This window comes from Gorilla gorilla, chromosome 14, assembly GCF_029281585.2.
Source record: "Gorilla gorilla gorilla isolate KB3781 chromosome 14, NHGRI_mGorGor1-v2.1_pri, whole genome shotgun sequence".
NCBI lineage: Eukaryota > Metazoa > Chordata > Mammalia > Primates > Hominidae > Gorilla > Gorilla gorilla.
The window spans coordinates 8,043,178-8,068,404 of record NC_073238.2 but is presented as its reverse complement, the minus strand read 5'-3'; the positions used below and the strand labels follow the sequence as shown (position 1 = coordinate 8,068,404).

Below are 25,227 nucleotides of genomic sequence, written 5' to 3'. Positions count from 1 at the left end.
CTCAGCTTCTCCACCTGTAAACCGCCAATGATAATGGCACCCGGCCAGGCACGGTGGCTCACGCGTGTAATCCCAGCACTTTGGGAGGCCGAGGAGGGCGGGCGGATCACGAGAGATGAGGAGGTCAGGAGATTGAGAGCATCGTGGCTAACACAGTGAAACCCCATTTCTACTAAAAAATAAAAAATAATTAGCCAGGCGTGGTGGCAGGCGCCTGTAATCCCAGCTGCTCGGGAGGCTGAGGCAGGAGAATCACTTGAACCCGGGAGGCAGAGGTTGCAGTGAGCCGAGATCGCGCCACTGCACTCCAGCCTGGGCGACAGAGCAAGACTCCTGTCTCAAAAAAAAAAATAAATAATAAATAAATAAAAGCATCCTCGCCAGGGGACAGCGGTAAGGCCACATGAAAAGCCCCTAGCATCTCAAAGGCTCTCAAAGCATGACCATGACCGAGTGCCTGCTAGCTCCCGTGACAACCTGTCTCCCTGCAACGCTGCTGCCTCGAGGCAGAAAATGTTGTCACTACTGCATTTCACAGAGTGTAGAAACAGGAGGTGGCAAGAGAGGCTGGGGGAGGGAGAAGAGGGGCCCTATCTACCCGGAAGTGAGAGAGGGCCTGGCAGGTTTGTCCCGAGCAGCCCACGCAGCTTCTCTCACCCTAGGGTACCGTCTGCGCCGACAGGTCCCAAGTGTTTTTCTCCTTTCTCACATGGGGAAGCTGAGGCCTCCCCGGCTACTGCTGCACCATCCACTAGTAGCCCCTGCTCTGCCTCTAGAGGTCTGGGAGTGGTCTGGGGAGCTCAGAACCCATTTGATGCCCAGAGAGGGTGGGTTAGCTGCCTCGGGACACACAGCCAGTGAACAGCAAAGGCAGATAGGGGCCCCTGTCTGTTGGGGAAGACAAAGCTGGACTCTGCCATGAACCCCAGCTGTGTGTGTGGTCAGGGATGGGCAAGGGGCAGGGCATTAGGACAGGGTGGGAGCCCAGAGGAGGTTGAAACTCTCTCTTTTTTTTTTGTTTTGAGACGGAGTCTCACTGTGTTGTCCAGGCTGGAGTGCAGTGGCACGATCTCAGCTCACTGCAACCTCCGCCTCCAGGTTCAAGCGATTCTCCTGCCTCAGCCTCCCAAGTAGCTGGGATTACAGGCGCATATCACTATGCCTGGCTAATGTTTGTATTTTTAGTAGAGACAGCATTTCGCCATGTTGGCCAGGCTGGTCTCGAACTCTTGACTTCAGGTGATCCGCCCACCTCAGCCTCCCAAAGTGCTGGGATTACAGACATGAGCCATCGTGCCTGGCTAATTATATTTATTTTTTTATACAGAGTCTCGCTCTGTCGCCCAGACTGGAGTGCAGTGGTGTGATCTCAGCTCACTGTAACTTCCACCTCCCAGATTCAAGTGATTCTCCTGCCTCAGCCTCCCGAGTAGCTGGGATTACAGGCGTGCACCACCACAGCTGGCTAATTTTTGTGTTTTTAGTAGAGATGGAGTTTCATCATGTTGACCAGGCTGGTCTCAAGTGATCTGCCTGCCTCGGCCTCCCAAAGTGCTTGGAGTACAGGTGTGAGGCACCATGCCCAGCTGTGCCCACCAGTTCTGCCAGCCTGCTTGCTCCTATGTTCTGGTCTTTGGAGCAGGGATCCCAAAACTGGAGGCGGCTTGTGGCCTCCCTGCTGTGTCCAAACAGAGCCAGGGCCATGAGTCTAGTGTGGCTCGCCGCTCCTTCCCCAGGGCTGGCTGGTGCTAGCTTCCTGGAGGTGAAAGTGCTCATGGCATGGGGAGACCGGGGACACGGGGACAGTGAGGATTTGGATCTCAAGCAAGGAAAGGCCTGAAGAGAGACATTTGAGTGTTACCCTCAAACCCTTCGAGGAGGGCTGGCTCTCTTCTTCTCAAGAAGAAGAAACCCTACAGGCTGGTGGTCCCATCCCTGATCAGCCACTGCGGCCCCAGGTCCCCATGTTCCTGCCTGCTCTGTTGCTCAAAGGTGCTAGGCCAGGTGCATGGCTCATGCCTGGAGTCCCAGCTACTCAGGAGGCTGGGGCATGAGGATTACTTCCAGGAGCTCAAGGTTGCAGTGAGCTATGATCGCGCCATTGTACTCCAGCCTGGGCGTCAGAGCAAGACCCCATCGCTCCGAAAAACAAAAAAAGGGTGGGAGGCGTGTCCTTTCCTTCCTGGGGGCTTCTGCACACCCTGTTTCTTCTTCTGGAAAGCCCTTCTGGGGCTCCTTCACTCCTCATGGCTTAGGTCTGCCCAGTCCCCTCCTCCAAGAAGCCAGTCTCATTCCACCCCCAGACAACAGGAACCTGCAGGCTTGTCTCAGTCATGGCTGCATCCCTGCCATGGAGCCCTGCTCGCAGTAAGTACCCAAGAAACATTTGCTAAGCTAAATGAGCAAGAAAACAAAGGACTCAGAGCCCGGCTCTTGAGCCTGGATTTCATCTTGACTTGCTTGGCAGGGGGCCTTGGCCAAGTGGGTTTCCTTCCTGCTCTGTGCACTGTTTCCCCAGCAATGGGGACCTTTCCCGGACCACTTGTGAGATCCACCCTGCTGGGTTTCATTTCAACTGAGTCTGTAAATATTTGGTCTGCTGTGGCCAGCAGCATCCACGCAGGGGAAGCTTCAGTGCCTTTTACGAGCTCCCCGCGAGGCCTGATATGCGTTTTCTGTGGCTGGGTACACGGGGCACCCCAGTAGTTTCACAGCTCATTGGCACGAGGTGGCTATGATTGCAAGACTGGAAGAAGCCGAGAGACACCATCAGTGGCTTCCAGCACTTAACTCCACAGCGTGCAGCATTTGAGAGGCCAGAGGGGCCTCTTGTTTTAAAAACTGTAATGCAACATTATAGATTACAGCTGCAATGGAAATCGAGCCCAACGATTCCCCTTCCCTAAGTCTATAGGCCACACTTAATTTCTTAGAGGGCAGAGGGGAGGGATTTCTGTTGGGCAAGGAGTGGGAAGCCCCGGTTTAGACCTGTGTCTTGCTAAAAAAATTCAAAGAACCACAACCACTTGCTATGCACCTACTGTATGCCAGATATTGCATAAAGCACTTTTTTATTTTTTTTGAGATGGAGTCTCATTCTGTCTCCCAGGCTGGAGTGCAGTGGTGCGATCTTGACTCACTGCAACCTCCGCCTCCCAGGTTCAAGCGATTCTCCTGCCTCAGCCTCCTTAGTAGCTGGGATTACAGGCATGCGCCACCATGCCCAGCTAATTTTCATATTTTTAGTAGAGACAGGGTTTCACCATGTTGGCCAGGCTGGTCTCGAACTCCTGACCTCAGGTGATCCACCCACCTCACCCTCCCAAAGTGCGGGGACTACTGGCGTGAGCTACCGTGCCCGGCCAAAACCTGCTTTTTTTTTTCTTTTTTTTTTTTTTTTGATGGAGTCTCGCTCTGTCACCCAGGCTGGAGTGCAGTGGTGCAACCTCAGCTCACTGCACCCTCCATCTCTGTGTTCAGGCGATTCTCCTGTCTTAGTCTCCTGAGTAGCTGGGACTACAGGTGCCTACCACCACACCCGGCTAATTTTTGCGTTTTTAGTACAGATGGAGTTTCACCATGTTGGCCAGGCTGGTCTCAAACTCCTGAGCTCAGGTGATCCACCCGCCTCACCCTCCCAAAGTGCTGGGATTACAGGCATGAGCCACCGCGCCCGGCCAAAACCTGTATTTTAAAAGGCTGTGCACTGGGGAGATGCAGATGCCTGCCCCAACGATGCTTATGTGGTGGAGAGTGCCGACAATAAACAATGCTTTAGCGAGTGGTCAGAGCCACGAGGACAGGCAGGTGTGACAAGGCAGAGGGTGATGAGGCGCTGCTGATCCAGTGGTCAGAGGAGACCTCTTGCAGGGGGCAGAAGTTGAAGGGGCTGGGCATATGTGGCTGGTCTCCTCAGTCACAGCCAGTGCCACGCTGTTCTTTTTTGAGACAGCCCTGTCGCCCAGGCTGGAGTGCAGTGGTGTGATCACAGCTCACTGCCGCCTCTGCCTCCTGAGCCCAAGTGATCCTCCCTCCTCAGCCTCGTGGGTAGCTGGGACTACAGGCGTACACCAGCAGCCCAGCCAATTTTATTTTTTTGTACAGATGGGGTCTTGCTACATTACCCACACTGCTTTCAAACTCCTGGGCTCCAGTGATCCTCCCATCTCAGCCTCCCAAAGTGCTGGGATTACAGGCATGAGCCACCGGGCCCTGGTTCACAGACCGCCCAGGAAGCTCTCCCAGGAGGGCAATGTCTCGGGTCCTCAGTACCTTATGCTCCACTGAACCCGGCAGCTGCTGTGTCAATATCTGCAGGTGGAAGCAAACACAGGCAGCTGCATCTCACGAGGATTTGAGGAGTACGGAGAAGCAGCTCTTGGTGCTCCCGGGAGTAATTTAGGGGCAGTTTCTGGCCCAGTATTGTTGTCTTGTTGTCTCTGGAAGCACTGTAGGACGTGTAGAGTTATCCTTGGGGTCAACTCTAAAGGCCAAGCGCATGTGCAAAATTATGTACACATTCACGTACGCAGCTTGCTCACTGGTGCCCCAAACACCTATCCCTTCACCACCGTGTGACCGTGGCACGGGGCGCCCTGACAACCGGGGAGGCTGAGGAGAAGGGACCTCGGGCTGCAGCCTCAGCTCCATGGCTCGCTACCTCTGGGTGGGTCTCAGCCTCCCTCGGGCTCAGAACCTTCTTCCGCGCTTGACTTTCCCAGGAATTGACTCCGGTTTCCCAAGGAGCTGCACCGGGGTATGTCTGGGTTTGGTGATGTTGTGTGGCGTCCGTAGGTGTCCTCATATAAATCGGTGGCTGGCCAGGGGTACTAGAGATGTCTAACTTGCTTGACTGGTAAGTACATCGGGTGCTTCCCAAAGTGGATTCTGTTGTACACCAGGGTGATGGACGAGGATGCCCACGTCCTAATCCCTGGGACCTATGAACACATTGCTCTCCAAGACAAAGGGACCTTGCAGATGTGATTAAGGTGAAGGAATTCGTGGCTGGGTGTGGTGGCTCATGCCTGTCATCCCAGCACTTTGGGAAGCCAAGGCAGGAGAATCACCCGAGGCCACGAGTTTGAGACCAGCTTGCCCAACATGGGGAAACCCCATCTCTACTAAAAATACAAAAATTAGCCAGGCATGGTGGCAGGTACCTGTAATCCCAGCTACTTGGGAGGCTGAAGCAGGAGAATCGCTTGAACCCCGGAAGCGGAGGTTGCAGTGAGCCAAGATTGTGCCACTGCACTCCAGCCTGGGCAACACGGCGCGGCTTCATCTCAAAAAACAAAGAGCAAAGCTCTCCTAGTCCATCCAGCTGACCAAAGAAGTGGCTGAAGGGCTGAGGTCTGAACCCACCCAGCAGTGAGAGCAGAATCCGAACCCTGATTTGTCACCATCGTATGACCAGGTAGGAACAGCCTCACCTCTCCCGTGGGTCACTGGGACTCAAGGAAGCCCTGCCCCTCAGTCCGGCAAACCTGTGAAAAGGCACGGCATCCCCGTTAAACGTCGACTTTATGGCTGTTGGGTTTTTTTTGGAATCAAAAGGCCCTGTTCTAACTTTTCCTTTGAAATTATGGGACTAAGAGTCATGCATGCAATTTGAGACTGGCAATCATCGTGGAGGCTTGGGAGTTCCTTGGGAATGAGAAAATCTAACCTAGGAGCTGTTTTGAAATGTAATGAAATCTTTATGAATACAAAATTTAGCAATTGGTGAAGTTGACACATTTTGTAGCTGTGGAGACATTTCATAAGGTCTTAATTCTACTTTTTCTTTCCTTCTTTTTTTTTTTTGAGATGGAGTTTCACTCTTTCACCCGGGACTAGAGTGAAGTGGCGCGATCTCGGCTCACTGCAACCTCCGCCCCCCAGGGTTCAAGAAGTCTCCTGCCTCAACCTCCCGAGTAGCTGGGATTACAGGCACCCACCACCATGCCTGGCTAATATTTGTATTTTTAGTAGAAATGGGGGTTTCCCCATGTTGGCCAGGCTGGTCTCGAACTCCTGACCACAGGTGACCTACCCGCCTCAGCCTCCAAAAGTGCTGCGATTCGAGGCATGAGCCACCGCGCCAGGCCATAAGGTCTTAATTCTGATTCTGCTGTTTTCTTTCTGTATGGCTGGAGCTGGTCATTTCCTCACCGGGACCCCCTCCAGACCTCTGGCATTGCATTTCGCCAGGGCCCCTGTGAAACATGAGCACCCGAGGCTCTATTCCTGTAGGGCTCCCCAGGGCCTGCCAACATGTATTAAGCATTTACTGTATGCCAAGCTTTTTATGTGGATTAACTAATCTTTGTAAAGATCCCATATGGCAACTACAATGATTACTCCCTCCTTCCAGTTAAAGCAGCTAAAGCAGACAGTAATGACCTGCCCGTGGGCAGGCAGGTAGTGAGAAGGCTGGGTGCCAGGCAGTTGGCTCCTAAACTTGCTCTCAAGAAGCTCCCTGTTTCTGCCCCAGTGGCTCTCATTCCCATGATGCCCCCACAGCTCCCCCTCCCCTTTAAAAACGTCTTTAAAACGATGGGAAATGATACATAACAAAATTCACCACCAAATGGTATACCAAGGCCAGGCATGGTGGCTCATGCCTGTAGACCCAGCAACTGGGGAGGCCAAGGTGGGAGGATGGCTTGAGCTCCGGAGTTCGAGGCTGCAGTGAGCTATGATCGCGCCACTGCATTCCAGCCTGGGAGACACAGCGAGACCCTGTCTCGTAAAAAAGGGGAATTGGAATCTTCATATAGTGCTAGTAGGAATGTATAATGGTACCACCACCGTGGAAAAGTCTGGCTATACTTCCAGAAGTAAAACACAGGGAGTTACAAAGTCAGCATGGGACCCAGCATCCCAGTCCCAGGTATATACACAGGAGAATGGAAAACAGGTGTTCAAACACATACATATCCATAAATGCTCACGGCAGCGTGATTCACACACAACTGCCCAAAGGGGGGAACCACCCACACGTCCATCAGCATCTCCTTTTCATATCACGTATTTTGTCCCACCCACATTTTCTCTCTTGAAATAAAAGTTGAGTTAATATAACGTACCTACGCTCAATTATTAAAGAGACAGGCCAGGCACGGTGGCTCACGCCTGTAATCCCAGCACTTTGGGAGGCCGAGGTGGGCGGATCACTTGAGGTCAGGAGTTCGAGACCAGCCTGGCCAACATGGTGGAACCCCGTCTCTACTAAAAATACAAAAATTAGCTGGGCGTGGTGGCAGGCACCTGTAATCCCAGCTACTTGGGAGGCTGAGGCAGGAGAATCGTTTGAACCTGGGAAGTGGAGGCTGCAGTGAGCCCAGATCCTCACCACTGCACTCCAGCAGTGACAGAGTGAGACTGTGTCTCCAAAAAAAAAAAAAAAAAAGGCGGGGGGGTGGGAACCAGGACACAAACACGCTTGCAGGAAGAAGGCCACATGATGAAGATGGAGGCCGAGACTGGGCAATGTTTTTACAAACCAAGGAATGCCCAGAGGTGCTCGGCAGCTGCCAGAAGCCAGGAGGCTCAGGACGGAGCCTGGGAAGGACACAGCCGTGCCCACACCCAGATCTCAGACTCCTGGCCTCAAGAACTGAGAGCCAATGAGCTTCCTTAGGCAGTCTATGGTGCTTTGTGACAGCCGTCCTGGTAACTTGAGTGTTTTGTTTCTGCGTGGAACAGAGCTGGTTTCAGGCCCGGCTCGTTGGAAAGGGCAGGGCTCTTCTGCCCCCATGGGATGTCCAGTGGGACTGGTTCCCTTTCCAGCTCCCATAGAGCAGCCTGGCAGTGGTTGAGCCCCTGCTTCATAGTTCAGGAGGCCACACCCACCTCCAGGAAGGGGTGCTCCGTGACGTCTGAGACACCGAGGTCTGAAAACAGGGCCTGCTCCCAATCCCAGGCTGCCTCCTCAACGCAGGCTAAGCCTGCCTTTTATTGCCCAACAGGGAAGCTCTCAACCCCAATTTCTAGACTCCGGCTTGTCGGGGAGACAGGCAAGCCGCGAAGACCCCATGTGCAACACGGAGGCGGCGTGGCGCCCAGTCCACCTGCCACTGGAAAATGACTCCAGAAGCCGCCACCATGGGGGAGGCTCCGGAATGCGTTCACAGCAGCTCAGGCCCAGACAGGACACCGAAGGCCAGGGCCAACCTGCCTTTCATGCTCCGGTGTCTGCGGCAAGCTGGGCTAGATTTTAACATGGCTTTTTAAAAACTTAACTTCCCAGCGGGGGCGGGGGGAACTCCAGCAAAACCGGCAGTTGGAGGACGGGCCTGCGGGTGGCTGTCCTAGATATGGAGGGGAGGAAAAGAGGTCCCCAGCAGGTGGCCCTGCCAGTTAACTCTCACCACACCACACCGGGCTGGGCTGCCCCTCCCGCCGAGAGGGCACTAGGCCAACCCCATGCACCATGCTCTGCCCCAAGATGCCTGCAGCCCCTACCCCTGGCCAGCACCAGCTCCGCTCATGCACCAGCAGTTCTGAACAGAACAGCTGTGCCTCACAGTGGCCGGCCCCTGGAGGGCCCTGGCACGGAGGGCTGCGCGCATGGGCCGGCAGCCTGTGGGCTACCCCGGCCAGTGAAGTGCCTCATCTGGCACAGTCTTTAAGGAAGAAAATGGGCATCACACTCAAATGCACTTTTGCAGACAAATGGACATTTCCAGAAGAACGGAGGGACCAGTTCTACCACCTGGGCCCATCACCGAGTCAGCGCCATCCCACTCCTAACCAGCTGCTGGCAGCAGACACTGAGCAGGACACACTTGGCAGCCAGGGGAGGGCGGGCCCACCACACACGGACCCTCCCTAACAGAGCCCACCACACACCAGCATAGGACACAGCCCCAGACTGAGGTGGCAGGGGGAGGGCTCCCCAGGGCCTGGCACGCCCTCACCACTACCCACGCAGAGACAGGCTCGGCGTAAAGGGATTGGTCTGAGGGCCCCATGGTGCACAGCACCCCCTGAAGAATTCCTAGTTCCCATGGGCTGACTCCCCAGCCTCAGTTTCATCCCATGATGGGGACCTGGACAGCCCACTTCCTGAGGTGGTTATGACAACTCAGTAGGATGATGCAGGCAAAAGACTTTGGCAGCGCCTGGCAGAGCCAACAGTCACCATGTGGTCACACCACTGCGCCCAGGGTTGGTCCCATCCCGAGCTCTATGGCCACCAGGACTCACGCACGTGCACACGCACGCAAGACTGCGAATGGTAAACTTTATTAATGGAAAATGGAATGCCTCGTTAACAGAAATCTTGATTTAAAAATGGCAGAACAAGAACACATTTATTAAAAAAAAAAAAGTGAGTTCACATTGTATTGAGCTACAACACGGTGGCAGGATTTACTTTGCTTTTAAAAAGATCCCCCAAGTTCGAGGGAACCCTGGCTACCAGATTCAACAGTGCGTCTGCCCACCTGAAAACTCGCAGTGAGTGGGACTTAGTAGCGGCGGGTGAAGTGGGGGTACGGGGGGGGATGAGGGTGTGGGTGAGGGACTCTGCTGCCCCGGTCCTGGCTGGCCACTCCGCCACCTTCCAGTCCGCCACCTGGCACCACGTGGCCCTGGGAATGTCCACCTTGTGCAAAGCCGCCTCGCCTAGGAACAAAGTCAGACATTTTTTTTCCCCTTGAAGTGCTCAGCATTTTCATCGTAACATGGGTTCAGTAACGGTCCCGCAGCCTTTAGAGCGCTTGGGTTTTTTTTTTCCAGGTGAGAAAAATCATCATCACAAATTGTATTCCAGGTACCTCAAGAGCGTTATTTGCATAAATTGCAAAGAGCTGCTTTTTGCTTTGTTTTCAAAACATCCAACCCAGCCAGCTGATCAAACATGCAAAAAAGGGAGAGGAAGTGAGGAGCAGGGGTGAACCACCGTCCTCCACGGACGACACGCCTTACCCCGCCACTCCACCGTGGCTTGCCATGTGCCCCGGCCCCGAGGGCCCAGACAGGCCCCTCTCACCACCTAGAAGAGAAGAAGGGTCTGCAAACACTCCGTTCCTGGGGAAGCCCCTGGACACATGTGGGGGCCACAGCCACCCTCGTCCCTGGAGCCAGCCCCGTACCTTGCCACCTGGTGTGCTCCTGGCTAGCTGCGCCTGCATCCATGGCACCCTCCCAGGCACGTGCCTGGTGCTCCTCCAGCCGCTGGTTGTGCTCTCCCCAGTCACGGCCACCCCTTTGCCAAAAGAAAAAAGACATGCAGCCATCTAATGAGCCTCCAGGGTTGTGTCGGCAGCAGGCGCACCCACCCTGACCTCAGCTGCATGGTGGGTCATGCCACACAGCAAGGGCTGCATGTCAAGTGGGCAAATCATGGGAAGGGACATTTCCCCAAAGACAGATGTGCTAGTAAGCACGTGAGAAGGTGCTCAACGCCACCCGGAAATGCCAATCCGAGCCACACCGAGATGCTACCTCCCACTGGCTGGGATGCTAGAATCACACAATAACACACACCGTGGAGGGTGCGAGGAAAGGGAAGAACCCTTGTCCACTGCTGGTGGAAATGTAAAATGGTGTGGCCACTGTGGAAAAGTTTGGTGGTCCTTCAAAAAGTTAAGCACAGAATTACCATGACCCAGCAAACCCATTCCTACCTGCCAGAAATGAAAACATGGCCAAAGACATCTATGCATGAATGTTCCTAGCGGCAGGATTCCTAACAGCCAAAGGGAGAAGGACCCCAACACCCATGAACTGATGAGCGGATAACACTATGTAATGTGTCTGGACCATGGAATGTTCAGCCCTAACTAGGAAGGAAGCGCTGGCCCAGGCAGCATGTGGAGATGAGCCCTGAATACACAAGGCTTAGGGAGAAGCCAGGCCCAGCAGGCACACCGCGCAGGCCAAGAAATGACTCAAGAAAGCAAATCCAGAGCCAGAAAGGGACCTGTGGTTACCAAGGGCAGGGGGGAAGGGGTGCGGCTGCTAAAAGGGGCAGGGTTTCTTTTGACGTGATGAAAATGCTTCAGAATCAGCCATGGGGATGGCTAAACAGATCCACATACACGCAAACCTCCACTGACTGCACACGTGAACGGGAAGTGTGTGTCGTGTGAATTATACTTAAAGAAAGCTATTTGTTTAAAGTTTCAGACAAACTCTGGGAGATGAAAATCCGACTCCAGTGTCCTGAGTCCCAAGTGGCCAAGCAGTCACAGTGGCCGTGCAGGAAAGCAGCCAGACCCATCCGCATGAGTGCCTGCCTGCTGTGGGTTGCCGGATGCAGTGAGAGTCAGGCCAAGTGAGCCAGCCCACAGGCCCGAGAGGGGCCACCAGAGCCCCCAGTGCGCACTGCCAGGCAAGTGCAATACCGCCCTGGAGGGAGCGGAAAGCTCCCGTGTGGAACCTGCCCTCGGTGACCCGATGGCGCCCAGCCGCTACTCACTGTGGATGAGTTTCCCGTTTACACCCCCGAGGTATTTACCATAAAAGCCACCAAGTGACAGAACAGGAATGCTAATGAAGTCTCACAGAAGAGAACACTTCACACCAACTGATCAGAGCACTGCCGCCGTCTGTGCTGCCCACAGACTCAGGAGAAGCTTCGGGTGTCCTGGGACACTCGGCACAGCTCCGACTCAAAGTCCCTGGCAGAGGTGGAAGTGCCTCTCAGCGCGGAGGGAGGGATGGAACGGGGGAGCACAGGGGGCCAAAACCCACCCTGTGGCACTGGGCAGGGGCCGAGGCAGCCCTGGGCCGGGGCTGGAGACAAGACAGGACACTCAGCTCACAGAGGAAAGCAGGGCGGCAGCCGCAAAGCGGTCCTGCCACCAGCCTCCTCGCGGCCAGCCCAGACAGCAACAGGACAAACAGGCAGGGGTGACTGCAGCTGGCCAAAGAAACTAAAGAGGCACCCAGAGTCCTCCCAGACAAGCCCTGCACCCCACCAATGCTGACAAGGCTCAGAACAGCACCCCCACTGCAGTGCTGGTGAAGGTGGCTTTGGACGCCTGTGGAGGACCTGGCCCAGTGTCCTCAGCCCCGAGTCCTGGGTGGAGGGTCCTCATAAGTGATTCTAACAGGCAGGACAGGGTTGAGAAGACCCACCCCAGAGCAACTAGGGGTCAGAGAGAAAACCCGAGGAAGACACGTGTCAAGAGGCAACGTGGAGGCAGGGGCGAGGCTGCTCTACCACGGACGGGGCAGGACTAAGAGCTTCAGCGCTGTCTCTCCCAGTGTGTACGCAGCCCGTGATCGAGACACTCACAGCTGCAGGCGACCCCCAGCTCAAGAATGGGGATGGGCCATTCTGGGCGACCTGGACAGCTCCATCCCTGAAAGCCTGTTCTATGCTTTCTTCTTGAGAACCTGGACTTTCTGAGTCAGGGGTTTCAAATGGCAGGACCCCTGGTAGCCCGTCCTAAAGCTGCCCTAGCTGAATCAAACCTTGGGGACGTGCCCGGCCAGGCACCAACCTTTTCCCAGGTTAGGACAGATGCTCCCCACCCGGCTGGGGCTCACCCACTAACCTGGGGGGAGGGGGTAGCCCCCGGCCTTCACTCAGCCTCTTGTCGGAGCCATAGCCCCCCCAGCCATCATGGGAGTCCCGGCCGTGGCGCTCTGGGGGTCCTCCGTGGCCATGGCGGTCATCTCCATAGTGCTGGAAGGCAGGAGAGGAACAGGGTGACACTGACCATGTCACCCACATAGGCCCACCTTCCGGAAGGCCTGTCCACCGCAGGCCCCAGGGTGGCAGGTGGGGCGGAGCTGAGAGAGGACTGAAGGGTGCAGCCTCAGCCCTGCTGGGCCCTGCTTCACTGACCTTCTGCTCCCTGGCTCCCCTCCTCGCACCCCTACAGCTGCATCACTGCCCCACCTCAGCTGCCCCAGGAGCCAGGGGCACCCTGGTATTACTGCCCTCAATAGCTCTGCTCAAAGTGCACTAAGACGTCACCAAACCCTGTCTTCCCTGAGAAGTTGGGCGCTGCCTCCTTTCCAATAACAGGAGGGCCCTCGGGTGGGTCAGCCCCCCTGTGCTCTGGCAGGGCCACAGTTCCAGCCTCCCTGGCCAACCAACTCTGCACGGAGCAGCCAGCAGCCAGGAAGCAGGCGGGTGCTGCCTGCTGTTACAGGCCATTACTCTGCCGCCCACCTCCCACCTCTCCACCGGGCTGCTGCTTTCTCAGAACTCACACCCTGCCACCACGCACAGGGCACCCGCATGGCACCACAAAGACTCAGGGACCACTCTTGTGGCCTTCAGCCCCCCGTGCCCACCCAGCACGGACTTGAAACATGGGGAAGCCCGGGCTCCCCCATCCCCCCGACCCTGGCACATGTGGGCTAAACGACAACCACCATTTGGGTTCTTGGGGGACCCCACAGGCACTAAGACTCAAAGGCTCCCTGAGCAAGTGGACAATGAAGAGACACATGAGTTTTCTACTGGATACAATGAAGAACAAGCCCGACATATTTGAAAATGACAGAAACTTGAGCATTACAAAACAATCAAATATTTGCACTTTTTTTTTTTTGAGATGGAGTCTTGCTCTTGTTGCCCAGGCTGGAGTGCAATGGTGCGACCTCGACTCACTGCAACCTCCGCCTCCCAGGTTCAAGCGATTCTCCTGCCTCAGCCTCCCAAGTAGCTGGGACTACAGGCACTCGCCACCATGCCTAGCTAATTTTTTGTATTTTTAGTAGAGACAGGGTTTCACCATGTCGGCCAGGCTGGTCTTGAACTCCTGACCTTGTGATCCACCCACCTCAGCTTCTCAAAGTGCTGGGATTACAGGCATGAGCCACCACGTCTGACTAAATATTTGTACTTCTAGTCGCTGGCCAGAACCCACACTTGCATACCCGCCACACGTGCTGACTTGGTTGCCACCTCTCTGGGATCAAGCGGCCGCCTGGCTAGAAATGGTCCGCTATGCCCGCACAGCAGTACAGTGGCCCCAGGGCTTGGCATCGGGGCTCTACTCACCTGCCCATCCCGGTGGTCTCCCATCATTGGCCTCGAACCCTCCCGCCTGCAAAAGGAAAAGATCCCGTTCAAACAGCACCAGGCACGACTACACATTTCTGCAGGTCAGGCAAGTTTCACGACTGGGATACTTTTTCCATCCCATCACATAAAAACTATAACTGGCCTGGGAAAAAAGAAAAAAGCTAGCTCAAATCGAAAGGCTTTTTCCCGGGGGCAGAAACGAAGTTGGATCCTAAAGAGGTGGGAATAAAGATCTCACTGAACTAAAATTCCTCGGGAAGCTCTCAGTTAGGGGAACAGGGACAAACAGAGGCCTCCGATGATCCCTCATCTTTGGTCTGACCCAATGCGTGGGACTCATCAAAATTCACACCAACTCCACCCCAAACTCCAGCAGAATTAAGAGTGTGGCCTCTCAGCCTCCCTTTCCTGTTCTCCCCGCTCTGACATTCTGACTGAAGGAGCCAATGAATGGGGAAATGGGTCAGAGATGTGCAGCCGAGGGGAGCCCAAAGACAGGATTCTTACACTGGAAAACCAAGGGCTGCCTTTTTAATAAACTAGATGTATTCCTCATTTTAAAAGGCTAAAAAACCCACCCAGACCCTCGAAATACAAAACAGGCCTCATGAGAAATTTTGCACGTCCTCCATCAATTCTCTGGTAGCTCTTGGGCACAACCAGGTTGTGCTGGCAAACACTGCTGGCCTCACAAGAGAGCTCGGTGCAGATGGCCTGCACTCAGGCCCCTCCTGGCCCACCTATGAAAAGAGTCAGTGGATGGAACGAGCTCTGAGATGCCTTCCTATGAGGTAAGCTGGGGATTCCAGCAACTCGCTCAAGTTCTGTGCAAGGCCAGAGTCATCCACTGTGGATCTCAGAAGTAAACGAGGCTTCAGAGCACACAGGAACCCCTGCACTGGGCTGAGAACGAGGTCAGCTGGATGCCCCGGTGCCCACAATGACTGTAGCTAAAGGAGGGGACAGGACCACTGACCTGTCGATGGCGTGGTCCTGGTACTGGCCCCGGTCTCGATGATCAAAGTCGTGAAAGCAGTGGTCTGGCCGGGGAAAGTCTGCACGATATCGGTCCTCCATCGCCACACGCTTTCCTTCTGGCCAATAGGCATCATCTCGTCTGTTGGTTTTTATTTTAAAAGAATACAAATTCCATTTATGAGAGAGGAGGAGGAAAAAAGGAGGTGGTGGAGGTGGGGAGGGGAGCTCTCTCCCCAGAAACAGTATTGTTTAAAATGTCCTGCAGGGCTAATCTCTAAACATTCGATCATCATTGCTTTGATCTGATAAATTAAAACCGCCATTAACAGCCGAGAGGCACACTTGTGTTCTCATCCAACAGTCCCGAAAGGAGCACTGCTGTGAGCTCATTGTCTCGTGAGGCTGTTATTACCTTGACCCCCCCTCATGAGCACAAATGCAACTGAAATGAAATATTTGATTCTTCTGGAATAGCATTCGAGTTGCCACACTTTTACTTTCCCTGCCTTCCACGGGAGCCTGAATCTCCCTCTGAGTTTCTTGCAAAAGCAAAGAGAATTACGTGGGGTGATAGTGAACTACACACAACTCTGGACGGCATCCAATTATCTTCTTCCTGATTTTTACCAGAAAACTAGGCTCAAGGAGAGCGGGGTGAAGGGTGACTGTCAATTAAGCCGCCCGGGGTAGCTAGAGACCAATAAACCTACTTTCTAAATCAGAGGCAATTTCCTTTTCCACAGCGCCTGCTCTGCCTCTCTGTCTACAAGGACACATGAGACCGGCAGAGTCAGCGGTGGCCAACTTGGGCCTGACGGGCGTTCGGTTGTCTCGCAAGACAGAGAACAGCTATGCTCCACGGGTAAGTGGAGAGGAAAAGCATCACAAAGCCTTCAGCAAGTGGCAGCCGTCAAGTTTCCCAGAATAACTCAAGTTCAGGAAGATGCTACACAGCCTCCGGCGAGGACAGCGAACTGATAAACCTGCAGCAGCGCAGTGAGATCGGCGGGGGGTCCCCAAGGCGCATGCTCCATATCAAATTTCATTCTCCCCACCGACAGGGACGGAAGAGAAGCCGCTGTTCTGCTGGAAGGGTGAACACCGCTGCCACGCTGGTCTCCGTCCTGCCCACGCTCTGGGCGGGACTCACCGGTCCAGGTCGTAGGGCCTCCGCCCGGGCCGCCGCTCCTGCTCGTAACGCGGCTGCTCCTGCTGGCGCCGCAGCTCCTCGCGCTCGCGGTGGATGAGCTCCTGCTCCTTCCTGCGCTCGCGCTCCACGCGCATGCGCTCCTGCTCCTTCCTGCGCTCGCGCTCCACGCGCATGCGCTCCTGCTCCTTCCTGCGCTCCTGCTCCTTCCTGCGCTCGCGCTCCACGCGCATGCGCTCCCGCTCCAGCCGCTCCCGCTCCAGCCGCTCCCGCTCCAGCCGCTCCCGCTCCAGCCGCTCCCGCTCCAGCCGCTCCCGCTCCAGCCGCTCCCGCTCCAGCCGCTGGCGCTGGCACTCGAGCTGCAGGCGTTCCCGCTGTAGCCGGGCCTTCTCCTTCCGCTCATGGAAGGCCTCGAGGCGTTGCTCCCGCTCCCGCTGCTCGCGCTCCCTGCGGGGACAGGCGAGGCTGCCCTGAACTCCCTGCGTGAGCCTCCGAGGAGAAAGCCCGGTGCCCAAAACTGGGTGTGTATTGGAAGCAGAAAAAAGAAATGGATCCAAAAGCTCACCGGGCTTCCCTAAAGCTGCGCATGCAGGGGGTTACCTTACTTAACAAAGTTACCTTAAGAAAAGCAAAGGCAGCACAGCTGGCAACGTAGTGTTCTAGGTTCGCTCGAGAACATTTTCCAAATGCTGTGAGCACAGCTTTTGCTTTACTGAGCAATATTTGAGGAAAAGTGACAAGAGAACGCCGGGCATCCCGACATGAAAAGGCCGAATGTCAAAGCAGAGGGACAAGCCTCCTTCAAGACCACAGCCCAGAAGGGAGCCGCGGCAAAATGACAACTGGACTCTGCTTGCAGTTTCTGACCTTAGGTGAAAGGTTTCAACAGGGAAGACTGAGGCCTCAGCACCCAGGGACCATCCCATCCCATCAAAGCCACACACGGCTGGGCCTTCCACACGGGCCAAGGTCCAACACCAGAGGAGGGGCGAAAATAGACTTTGAGCCAGCAGAAGGCTCAGCCTGTAATCCAGCACTTAGGGAGGCTGACGCAGGAGGATCGCTTGGGCCCAGCAGTTATCAGCCTGGCAACATAGCCAAACCCCATATACTGTAAAGGGCTTTGATGACTTCTTTTTAAGAGACAGGGTCTCACCCTGTCACCCAGTCTGCAGTGCACTGTTGTGATCACAGCTCACTGCAGCCTTGAGCTTCTGGGCTCCGGCAATCCTCCCACCTCAACCTCCTGAGTAGCTGGGACTACAAGTGCACGCCACCATGCCCAGCTAATTTTTAAATATTTTGTAGAGGTGGGGTCTCGCTACATTGCCTAGGATGGTCTTGAACTCCTGGCTTCAGGTGATCCTCTGGCCCTGGCATCCCAAAGTGCTCGGATTACAGGTGTGAGCCACTGCACCTGGCCCTTTGATGACTTTCATGCCACCTGGCATGTCTGGCAGCTCATGTGTGAACAGGTGCTGGCCCCTGCCTCGAGGACCCAGGTGAAGCACGACACCCGCCAGCCCAGGCACTGGCTCTCGGGCACACAGACTGCGCACTCCAAGTACAGCTGGGAGAAGGACAGCCACCCCGAGAGGAAACCACCAGCCCACCGCCCCACCCAGCTCCACTCACCGCCGCCTCTCCGTTTCTCGGATCTCCCGTTCCCGCTGCCTCTGGCGCTCTCTCTCCCTTTGTTCTTTGATTTTATCAAACGACAAGATGTCTCTCTTTTCTTTGCTTTCTGACTTGCGATCCTGACTCTTGGAGCTCTGTTTACCAAAACTGGTTTATTAATGTCAGGAAAATGATTGCAACAAACAAACAATGGAGATTATGCACGTGTGCATGAGACTAAGATTCTCTGGCCCCACATGGTGTAGATGGAAGGCTGTGGTCTCCAGACCAGAGGCCCAGGCCATAGGCTGCTTCCCTCCAAGTTTGCATTTTACTCCCTAATCCAGAATCCTGCTTTCAGATGTCAAGGGGCATTCATGGAAGAGAAGAGGTTGTCCCACGCCTCAGAGAACCTACAGGCACAGTTCTTCTAGCATAGCACAGCCAAGGACTCACATAATCCAAAGCAAACCTAGGCCTCTCAGAGCCACGGGCACATCCGCACAGGGCCACTGTGGCCATTAGTTCAGAGGGGACAGCAGTCAGGCCAGCTGTTTGGACAGCTGGAGGGCAGACTGCATGTTTCACTTCTCAACTGCTGGCTCAGGACTCAGGCATACAGCTCTAAATAGAATATGCCAGGCCGGGCGCAGTGGCTCACACCTGTAATCCCAGCATTTCAGGAGGCCAAGGTGGGCGGATCACAACATCAGGAGTTCGAGACCAGCCTGACCTACATGGTGAAACCCCGTCTCAACTAAAAACACAAAAATTAGCTAGGCGTGGTGGCGCATGCCTGTAATCCCAGCTACTTAAGAGGCTGAAGCAGAAGAATCGCTTGAACCTGGGAAGTAGAGGTGGCAGTGAGCTGAGATTGTGCCACTGTACTCCAGCCTGGGTGACAGAGCGGGACTCCGTCTCAAATAAATAAAGAGAATATGCCAAAATGCTTTAATGCAAAACAGTGCTCCTAATAAGGTACAGAACACTAATAGCCAACTTCCGTAATTTATTTTTTGTAGGTTTTTTGGGTTTGAGACCCAGTCCTGTTCTGTTGTCCAGCCTGGAGTGCAGTGGCTCAGTCACAGCTCACTGCAGGATCAAGTGATCCTCCCACCTCAGCCTCCTGAGTAGCTGAGACCACAGGTGCACACCACCATGCCTGACTAATTTTTCTATTTTTGTAGAGACAGGGTTTCGCCCTATTGTCCAGGCTGGTCTCAAACTCCTGAGCTCAAGTGATCTGCTGCCTCATCCTCCCAAAGTGCCGGGATTACAGGTGTGAGCCACCGCACCCAGCCTATATTCATCATTTTCTATCTGTGGCATAAAGCTCAGAGCTGTAACAACTGACTCCCATTTCCAAGGTTCTCCAGGGCCCCTCACCCAAACTGGCTACACATCAGACCCTCCCAGGAAGCTTTTAAACAACACAGAACCTGAGGCCTCCTGCTGATCCACACAGAATCTCTGGGGCAGGGGCCTGGGAAATGACATTTTTAAAAAGCTACTCAGTTTATTTTCCTAATTAGCTCCCATAGGAGAGAAAAAGCGAGCAATGAAAAACAAACCAACCCAACAGAAAGACAAGCAAAGGTCAAGACGAGACATTACACCAATTATTAATAAAATGCAGGCTGGGGAGAAAGGGGCACACAGACACAGGAGAGACACACATCACTCAGCACTTTGATGGTAAGCTTTGCCTACGAGACGGGCAGATGTCTTACACACACTGCAGTAGAATAAGGTGACAGATGCCCACATACCACCGCACAGTGGGCAGCACAGCAGGCAACAGTGTCAGCACGGGACTCCTGGGTTCTCAGGCCAGCTTAGCCACTTACTAGCGACCTGGCAGGTGCAACACACCCAGGAGATTTAAGTCCCCTCCACAACCTTTCTGAACAGCACTTTATTTCAAAATTTAAACGTTAAAAGAGGCTGGGAGTGGTGGCTCACACCTGTAATCCAGCAAGTTTGGAAGGTCAAGGCGAGAGAATCACTTGAAGCCAGGCTAAGCAGCAAAGTGAGACACCCCCACCCTTTATTTTTTTTAATAGGTAAATATCATGCATAAAATAAAAAATATATGTAAAAGCGAAAAGAAAAAAAAGCAAAAAGGAAAAAAGCCAAACCGTATGTGTCTGTATGTAGAGACCTCCAAGGCATATTACACAGAAAGTGCAAGCTCCAGCACATCCTCTGTCTGTGGTCCCATGGCAGGCACAGGGGACGTGTGTGCAGAGGAAGCCGAGGAGCCCAACTGGACACACGGAGGCTTTAGTATGCCCGTGCTGCATCTCCTCAAGCTGACCAGATGTTCTAATCATGCATGTGTCATCACTACTTATTTTCAACATCACAGTTACATGGGGGTAAGAGTATGGGTCTTTTTCAATGTTCTACTCTACATTTCTCTGTATCTTATGATTTTCATGTGAAAAATGACATTAGGAACTGATACTTTATAAAACCCAAATGTTCATTTTAAAAACTAAGTCTTGGTTGGGCGCAGTGGCTCAAGCCTGTAATCCCAGCACTTTGGGAAGCTGAGGCGGGTGGATCACTTGAGGTCAGGAGTTCGAGACCAGCCTGGCCAACGTGGCAAAATCCCGTCTCTACTAAAAGTAAAAAAATTAGCCTGGTGTGGTGATGTGTGCCTGTTGCCTGTAATCCCAGCTACTCGAGAGGCTGAGGCAGGAGAGTCGCTTGAACCCAGGAGGCAGTGGTTGCAGTGAGCAGAGATCACGCCACTGCACTCCAGCCTGAGCGTCACAGCAAGACTCCATCTCAAAAAAAAAAAAAAAGTTAAGTCTTAACAACACAAAGTGGTCCTGGCTGAATATGGTGAACTCCACATTCGTTAAAAAAGTACTGTCACCTCATGAATATCTTAGCTAGAACCTGCAGCTGGGAAGCAGAGGTTTTTATTGTTTCCCAGAGTGAAAAACGCAAATGAGACGCTATTTCATCTAGTTGTGTGCACAACTCGAGAGGTGCACCTGTTGATCTGATAACATGACCAGCTCTCTGTCCTAGGTTGGTCTCTACCTTTTTGGTTAATTTAATAGGAGACTAAAAAACCGATGAAAGAAAGTAACCTGCTATTAAGTCAACCAAAGAGTAGGACCTGCCTTCCGGCTCGAAAAGCCTGGGTCTGGCCCATCCCACCCTATGGTGAGCTGCCGTGTGAACCAATGCTCTGTCTGAAGGCGGCACATCCCGGTCAGGAGCCAGTAAGGGAAGCAAACACGGATGCGCACCGCTCTGCAGAAAGCACCGGGATTCATGTGTGTGTCTGTACCCGCAATCTACACAATTATCGCGCCTCCTACAAACTTCAATTTTAAAGGCAAAACAGTGCTGTTTTCATAATGCGGATCAAACGGGCCGTGGAGCCATCGTGAGAAACAGCTGGCCCTGAGATGGCAGAGGCAATACTCACTCTCTCTTTGGACCTGCTCGTGGTTTTCACGCTAATGACGGGCTCTCCTTTCGATTTATCCATCACGACCGTCCGCTCCATTCCTCTGCTTCCTTCAGGAAAAAACACAACAAACTATCAAAACCTGTGGACGCCCCAACTTCCCGCAGTAAACAGCACTCTGATGGACCCTGGGCTTTGAACACACAAGGCGTGAGTCAAGTGACTGACACTAACCTTGGGAGCCTCTATTTCTCATCTATTGTGAGCAACACGGTAACACGGGCACAGCATCATGGGGGTACCCTCACAGCTCTTTACACAACTAGAGGGACCTGTTCCCAACCTACAGCTTAAACCTGCAGCATGCACACAAGCACAGCCATCCTGCAGAGCCCTCCATGACCCTCCACTCTAAACCCACCCAGCTCCGGAGCTGGTCTATGCTGTCACTCCTCCCTGACATTCTGTGAAGCCCCGCAGTATCCAGCCCGTGCTAGGAATCACACTGCCACTCTGAGGGAGTGCCTTGCCAGACGGGTGGCCTTCCCTCCATTCATCTCCAGCGATAAAGGCTTCCAAACCAATTCTCTCTCCTGACGACAGAACCACCAGGCATAAACCACTGGAACAATGACTTATTTGGGGAGATTTATAATACTTGAGGAACATTTTAAAAACACGTTCCTCGTGAGACGCAGGGTAAATTAGCCCGAGAGCTGAAGATCCAGCTTGTAATGTGCTATACCAAATTTCAGTGCTCCAGATGGTTGGGTTTTGTTTCTGTTTTTCTCTTCCTTGATGAGGGAGGTGGAGTTGGCTTATTTTTTTTGCCACAAAACATTCTGAGTCTCATACAGATTCAAAGGTGTAAAGCACAATGAACCTTTATAAAATGACAACAGAAGTGGCATCGTCCAAACAGAACCACTTCAACAGATGCTTGGAGGTTTCGTTTTTCTCTGTGTTTTTACTACCTCCAGCTTTAACATAATGTGGGAAAAACTTTACTGCACACCTGCAAAATAGCATCAGGTTAGTTACAAGAAACTCGGACGACTCACTCTTGCAAATCCCACACTACAGTCAGCCAAAGGCCCTGAAAAAGCCCGAACTCAGGCAGCTGAGTTCAGCAATACACACAAGCCCTGAGTCCCAAGCACTTCTGAATTCCCGATGTTGTATGGAAACTCCTTTAAGCCATTTCATCAACAGCCTCTTGTTTCTTCAACAGTGCCATATGAACAGCGAAACAGCCATGTCACCAGAGCTTGCTGTCCTCACCTTCCCTCGGAACCCCCACTCCCCACCCGTGCCAGGCCTTCCCCTTCCACAGCTCTTAAAAGGCTCTCCTCACCTGATTTGGTGACTCTAGACCGATTTGTAGGTCCGGGTTTCAGCTCATCCTGGTCTTTTTCTTCCTTCTTAATGTCTTCAGCCTGTTTTTCCTCCTTCTTCTCAATCTTCTCTTCCTTCTTAATTACAGTTCTATTTAAAGACATGGTTATCGAATTTGAGTTCACAAGACTCTGTAACAGGAACGGCTCACCCAGAGCCTCGACTCACACATACTCAGAGGTCCACATGAAACAAATCACCCCGGCGGCAATTAGGTGGCAAAAATTATTTGAAACCCATAGTAATAACAATACTCCTCTTTAGATACAGGCTGTATTCCCACTTCTAGTATGTGCTGAATTGAGGGATATGCACAATGAAATTCCTGGGGATGCGTTTCCAAAATGTCAGACCAGCTAGCACGCAAAAGTGGTGTGCAGGTGGACATGAGAAACACGCCAACTACATAAGAACACTTCTAAAAAGTTTAATGTTTCATCATGTATGTGTGGAACATTGTTTATAAGCTTTATAGGGAAAAGCATTTCTTCCCAATACAGCCTCAACAGGATGGAGGCACAGTGGCAGGACACCAAGCCCCCACTGCACAGAGCGGCAGGCCATTTACCCTTGAGGCCAACACCCCTCGACCGGTAACTGCTGCATACTTTTAGGGAGTTAAAATAATGTGTTATGTGCCAGTGAATACGGGAAGGTGTTAAGTGCCATTTAAACCAAAGGCAACTTTCTTCTAAGCAGTGAAATAAATCATCTTCACCACTCAAACTCAGCTGCTGCGTTCCCTAATGCCATTTGTCTAATTAAACTGCACACTGACTCAACACCAACGACATGCCAGGGTCCAGGCAGGAAAGTCAGGCCCCTGCAAGGCCCTCCAGCAAGCACCTGTTGGCCTCTCCTCCAACCGACCCAGGCAGGGTTCCCGGCAGAGCTCCAGCCACGCCACGGAAGCCTCTCTGATTGCCCCGTCTCCTCTGCCCTTCTCAACCTCCACATCATGGAGTTGTCTTTAAAAAAATATATATATATACCATTTTGAGAAAAATTTTAAATACACACCATAGTAATTAATGGTACATCCCAGAACTGACTATTGTAAATCATCTCATCTCCTCTCCCTCATCCCTGCGGCAACCACCAGGGTGGCCTTAGTGTCAATCACTGGGTCTGCCTGACCGCAGTAATCTACAGTGACATTTTATAAGAATGTCTTAGCAGTGACACGAACGAGGCCATACTTCATACACTGCTCTACAGCTTACTTTTGTCACCTCATGGTATGCTTTAAAGAAGGGTTTTTAGGCTGGTTGCGGTGGTTCATGCCTGTAATCCCAGCACTTTGGGAGACCAAGGTAGGCGGATCACAAGGTCAGGAGTTCGAGTCCACCCTGGCCAACATTGCGAAACTCCGTCTCTACTAAAAATACAAAAAAATTTAGCCAGGCGTGGTGGCGCATGCCTGTAATCCCAGCCACTCGGGAGGCTAAGGCAGGAGAATTGCTTGAACCCAGGAGGTGGAGGTTGCAGTCAGCCGAGATCGCACCACTGCACTCCAGCCTGGCGACAGACAGAGACTCCGTCTCAAAATAAATAAATAAATAAATAAATAAATAAATAAATAAGAAGGACCTTTAGAGCCTGAGACAGAACTTAGGGGGAATAAAAAGGGTCTGACTCCTTTCACCTGCTGCACAAAATTCTGTGTTTATTCATCTGCTTTCCTTCCAGTAGATAAATATATATGCTGGAAAAAAGACTGGAAGGATATCCAACAAAAAGCATCATCCCTAGGTGTTGGGATTACACCTGACATTTACATGTGCTTTCTGTATAACAACTGTATAAAAACCACCACTCATCCAAAATGGCAAAGGCTAGCCCCTCTTCTTCCCCTCTTTGGAAAGCTTCTCTATTTCACAAGGCCAACCACTAATCTAGAAATCCTTCAAATGGAAGGGAAGGCTAATGAAGGTGTTAATTTGAAGAAAAAAATAAGGTCAAAACAAATTTTTAAATGCTCAACCTCCTAGGCAAACAACCTGCATGCAGTTTGGTCTTAAAGATCTTAAGTTCGCCGGGCGCGATGGCTCACACCTGTAATCCCAGCACTTTGGGAGGCCGAGGTGGGTGGATCACGAGGTCAGGAGATCAAGACCATCCTGGCTAACACAGTGAAACCCCGTCTCAACTAAAAAATACAAAAAAATTTAGCTGGGCGTGGTGGTAGGCACCTATAGTCCCAGCTACTCGGGAGGCTGAGGCAGGAGAATGGCGTGAACCCAGGAGGCGGAGCTTGCAGTGAGCCGAGATTGCGCCACTGCACTCCAGCCTGGGCGACAGAGCGAGACTCTGTCTCAAAAAAAAAAAAAAAATCTTAAGTGCATCACCCAGTTAAGAGCCATGGGGCTCCGAGCAAACTTCATAGGTTGAATCCCAGCCTTGCCGTTTCCCAGCAAACTCAGGCAGGGCGCGCTCCCCTCTCTAGGCCTGTATCCTCTCCTACATAAAGCAAGTGCCTCACAGGGCTACTACAAGGACCAAGGAAACTGCTGCATTCCCAGTGCTGGCCACAGGACCACGCCATACTGTTAGCTAATTATTACCACCTTTCCCACAAATACAGAAAAACAATTAATGAAACACGCAAGATACCAAGAACACCGCAAACCTGCAACAACAGTTCCCCATCTTCCACCAATACAGACATTTTTTTCTTAGCAA

The 25,227-nt window shown here is 52.9% G+C and overlaps 1 protein-coding gene across 1 annotated transcript; it reads right to left on the bottom strand.

Moving 5' to 3' along the window:
• Positions 1-9,212: 9,212 nt before the first annotated feature.
• On the bottom strand, positions 9,213-22,664 carry LOC129531501 (scaffold attachment factor B2-like). Its single transcript, XM_063697077.1, has 10 exons — positions 22,505-22,664; positions 21,169-21,260; positions 17,739-17,875; positions 16,107-16,550; positions 14,955-15,095; positions 13,955-14,000; positions 12,495-12,625; positions 10,083-10,195; positions 9,916-9,982; positions 9,213-9,612 (listed from the first exon to the last, which is right to left on the bottom strand). Exons 1-10 carry the CDS (start codon positions 22,647-22,649, stop codon positions 9,456-9,458), a joined length of 1,473 nt encoding a protein of 490 aa, XP_063553147.1. The 5' UTR covers positions 22,650-22,664; the 3' UTR covers positions 9,213-9,455.
• Between the last annotated feature and the right edge of the window lie 2,563 nt (positions 22,665-25,227).

What these genes read in the sequence shown, in the direction of transcription:
- LOC129531501 (XM_063697077.1), bottom strand. Translation starts at nt 22,649, where the DNA reads ATGTCTTTAAATAGAACTGTAATTAAGAAGGAAGAGAAGATTGAGAAG. An exon ending in GTCTAGAGTCACCAAATCAG is followed by an intron (nt 21,261 to 22,504) that starts GTGAGGAGAGCC and finishes TTTTTCCTGAAG; the next exon opens with GAAGCAGAGGAATGGAGCGG. An exon ending in CGAGCAGGTCCAAAGAGAGA is followed by an intron (nt 17,876 to 21,168) that starts GTGAGTATTGCC and finishes TTTGGTAAACAG; the next exon opens with AGCTCCAAGAGTCAGGATCG.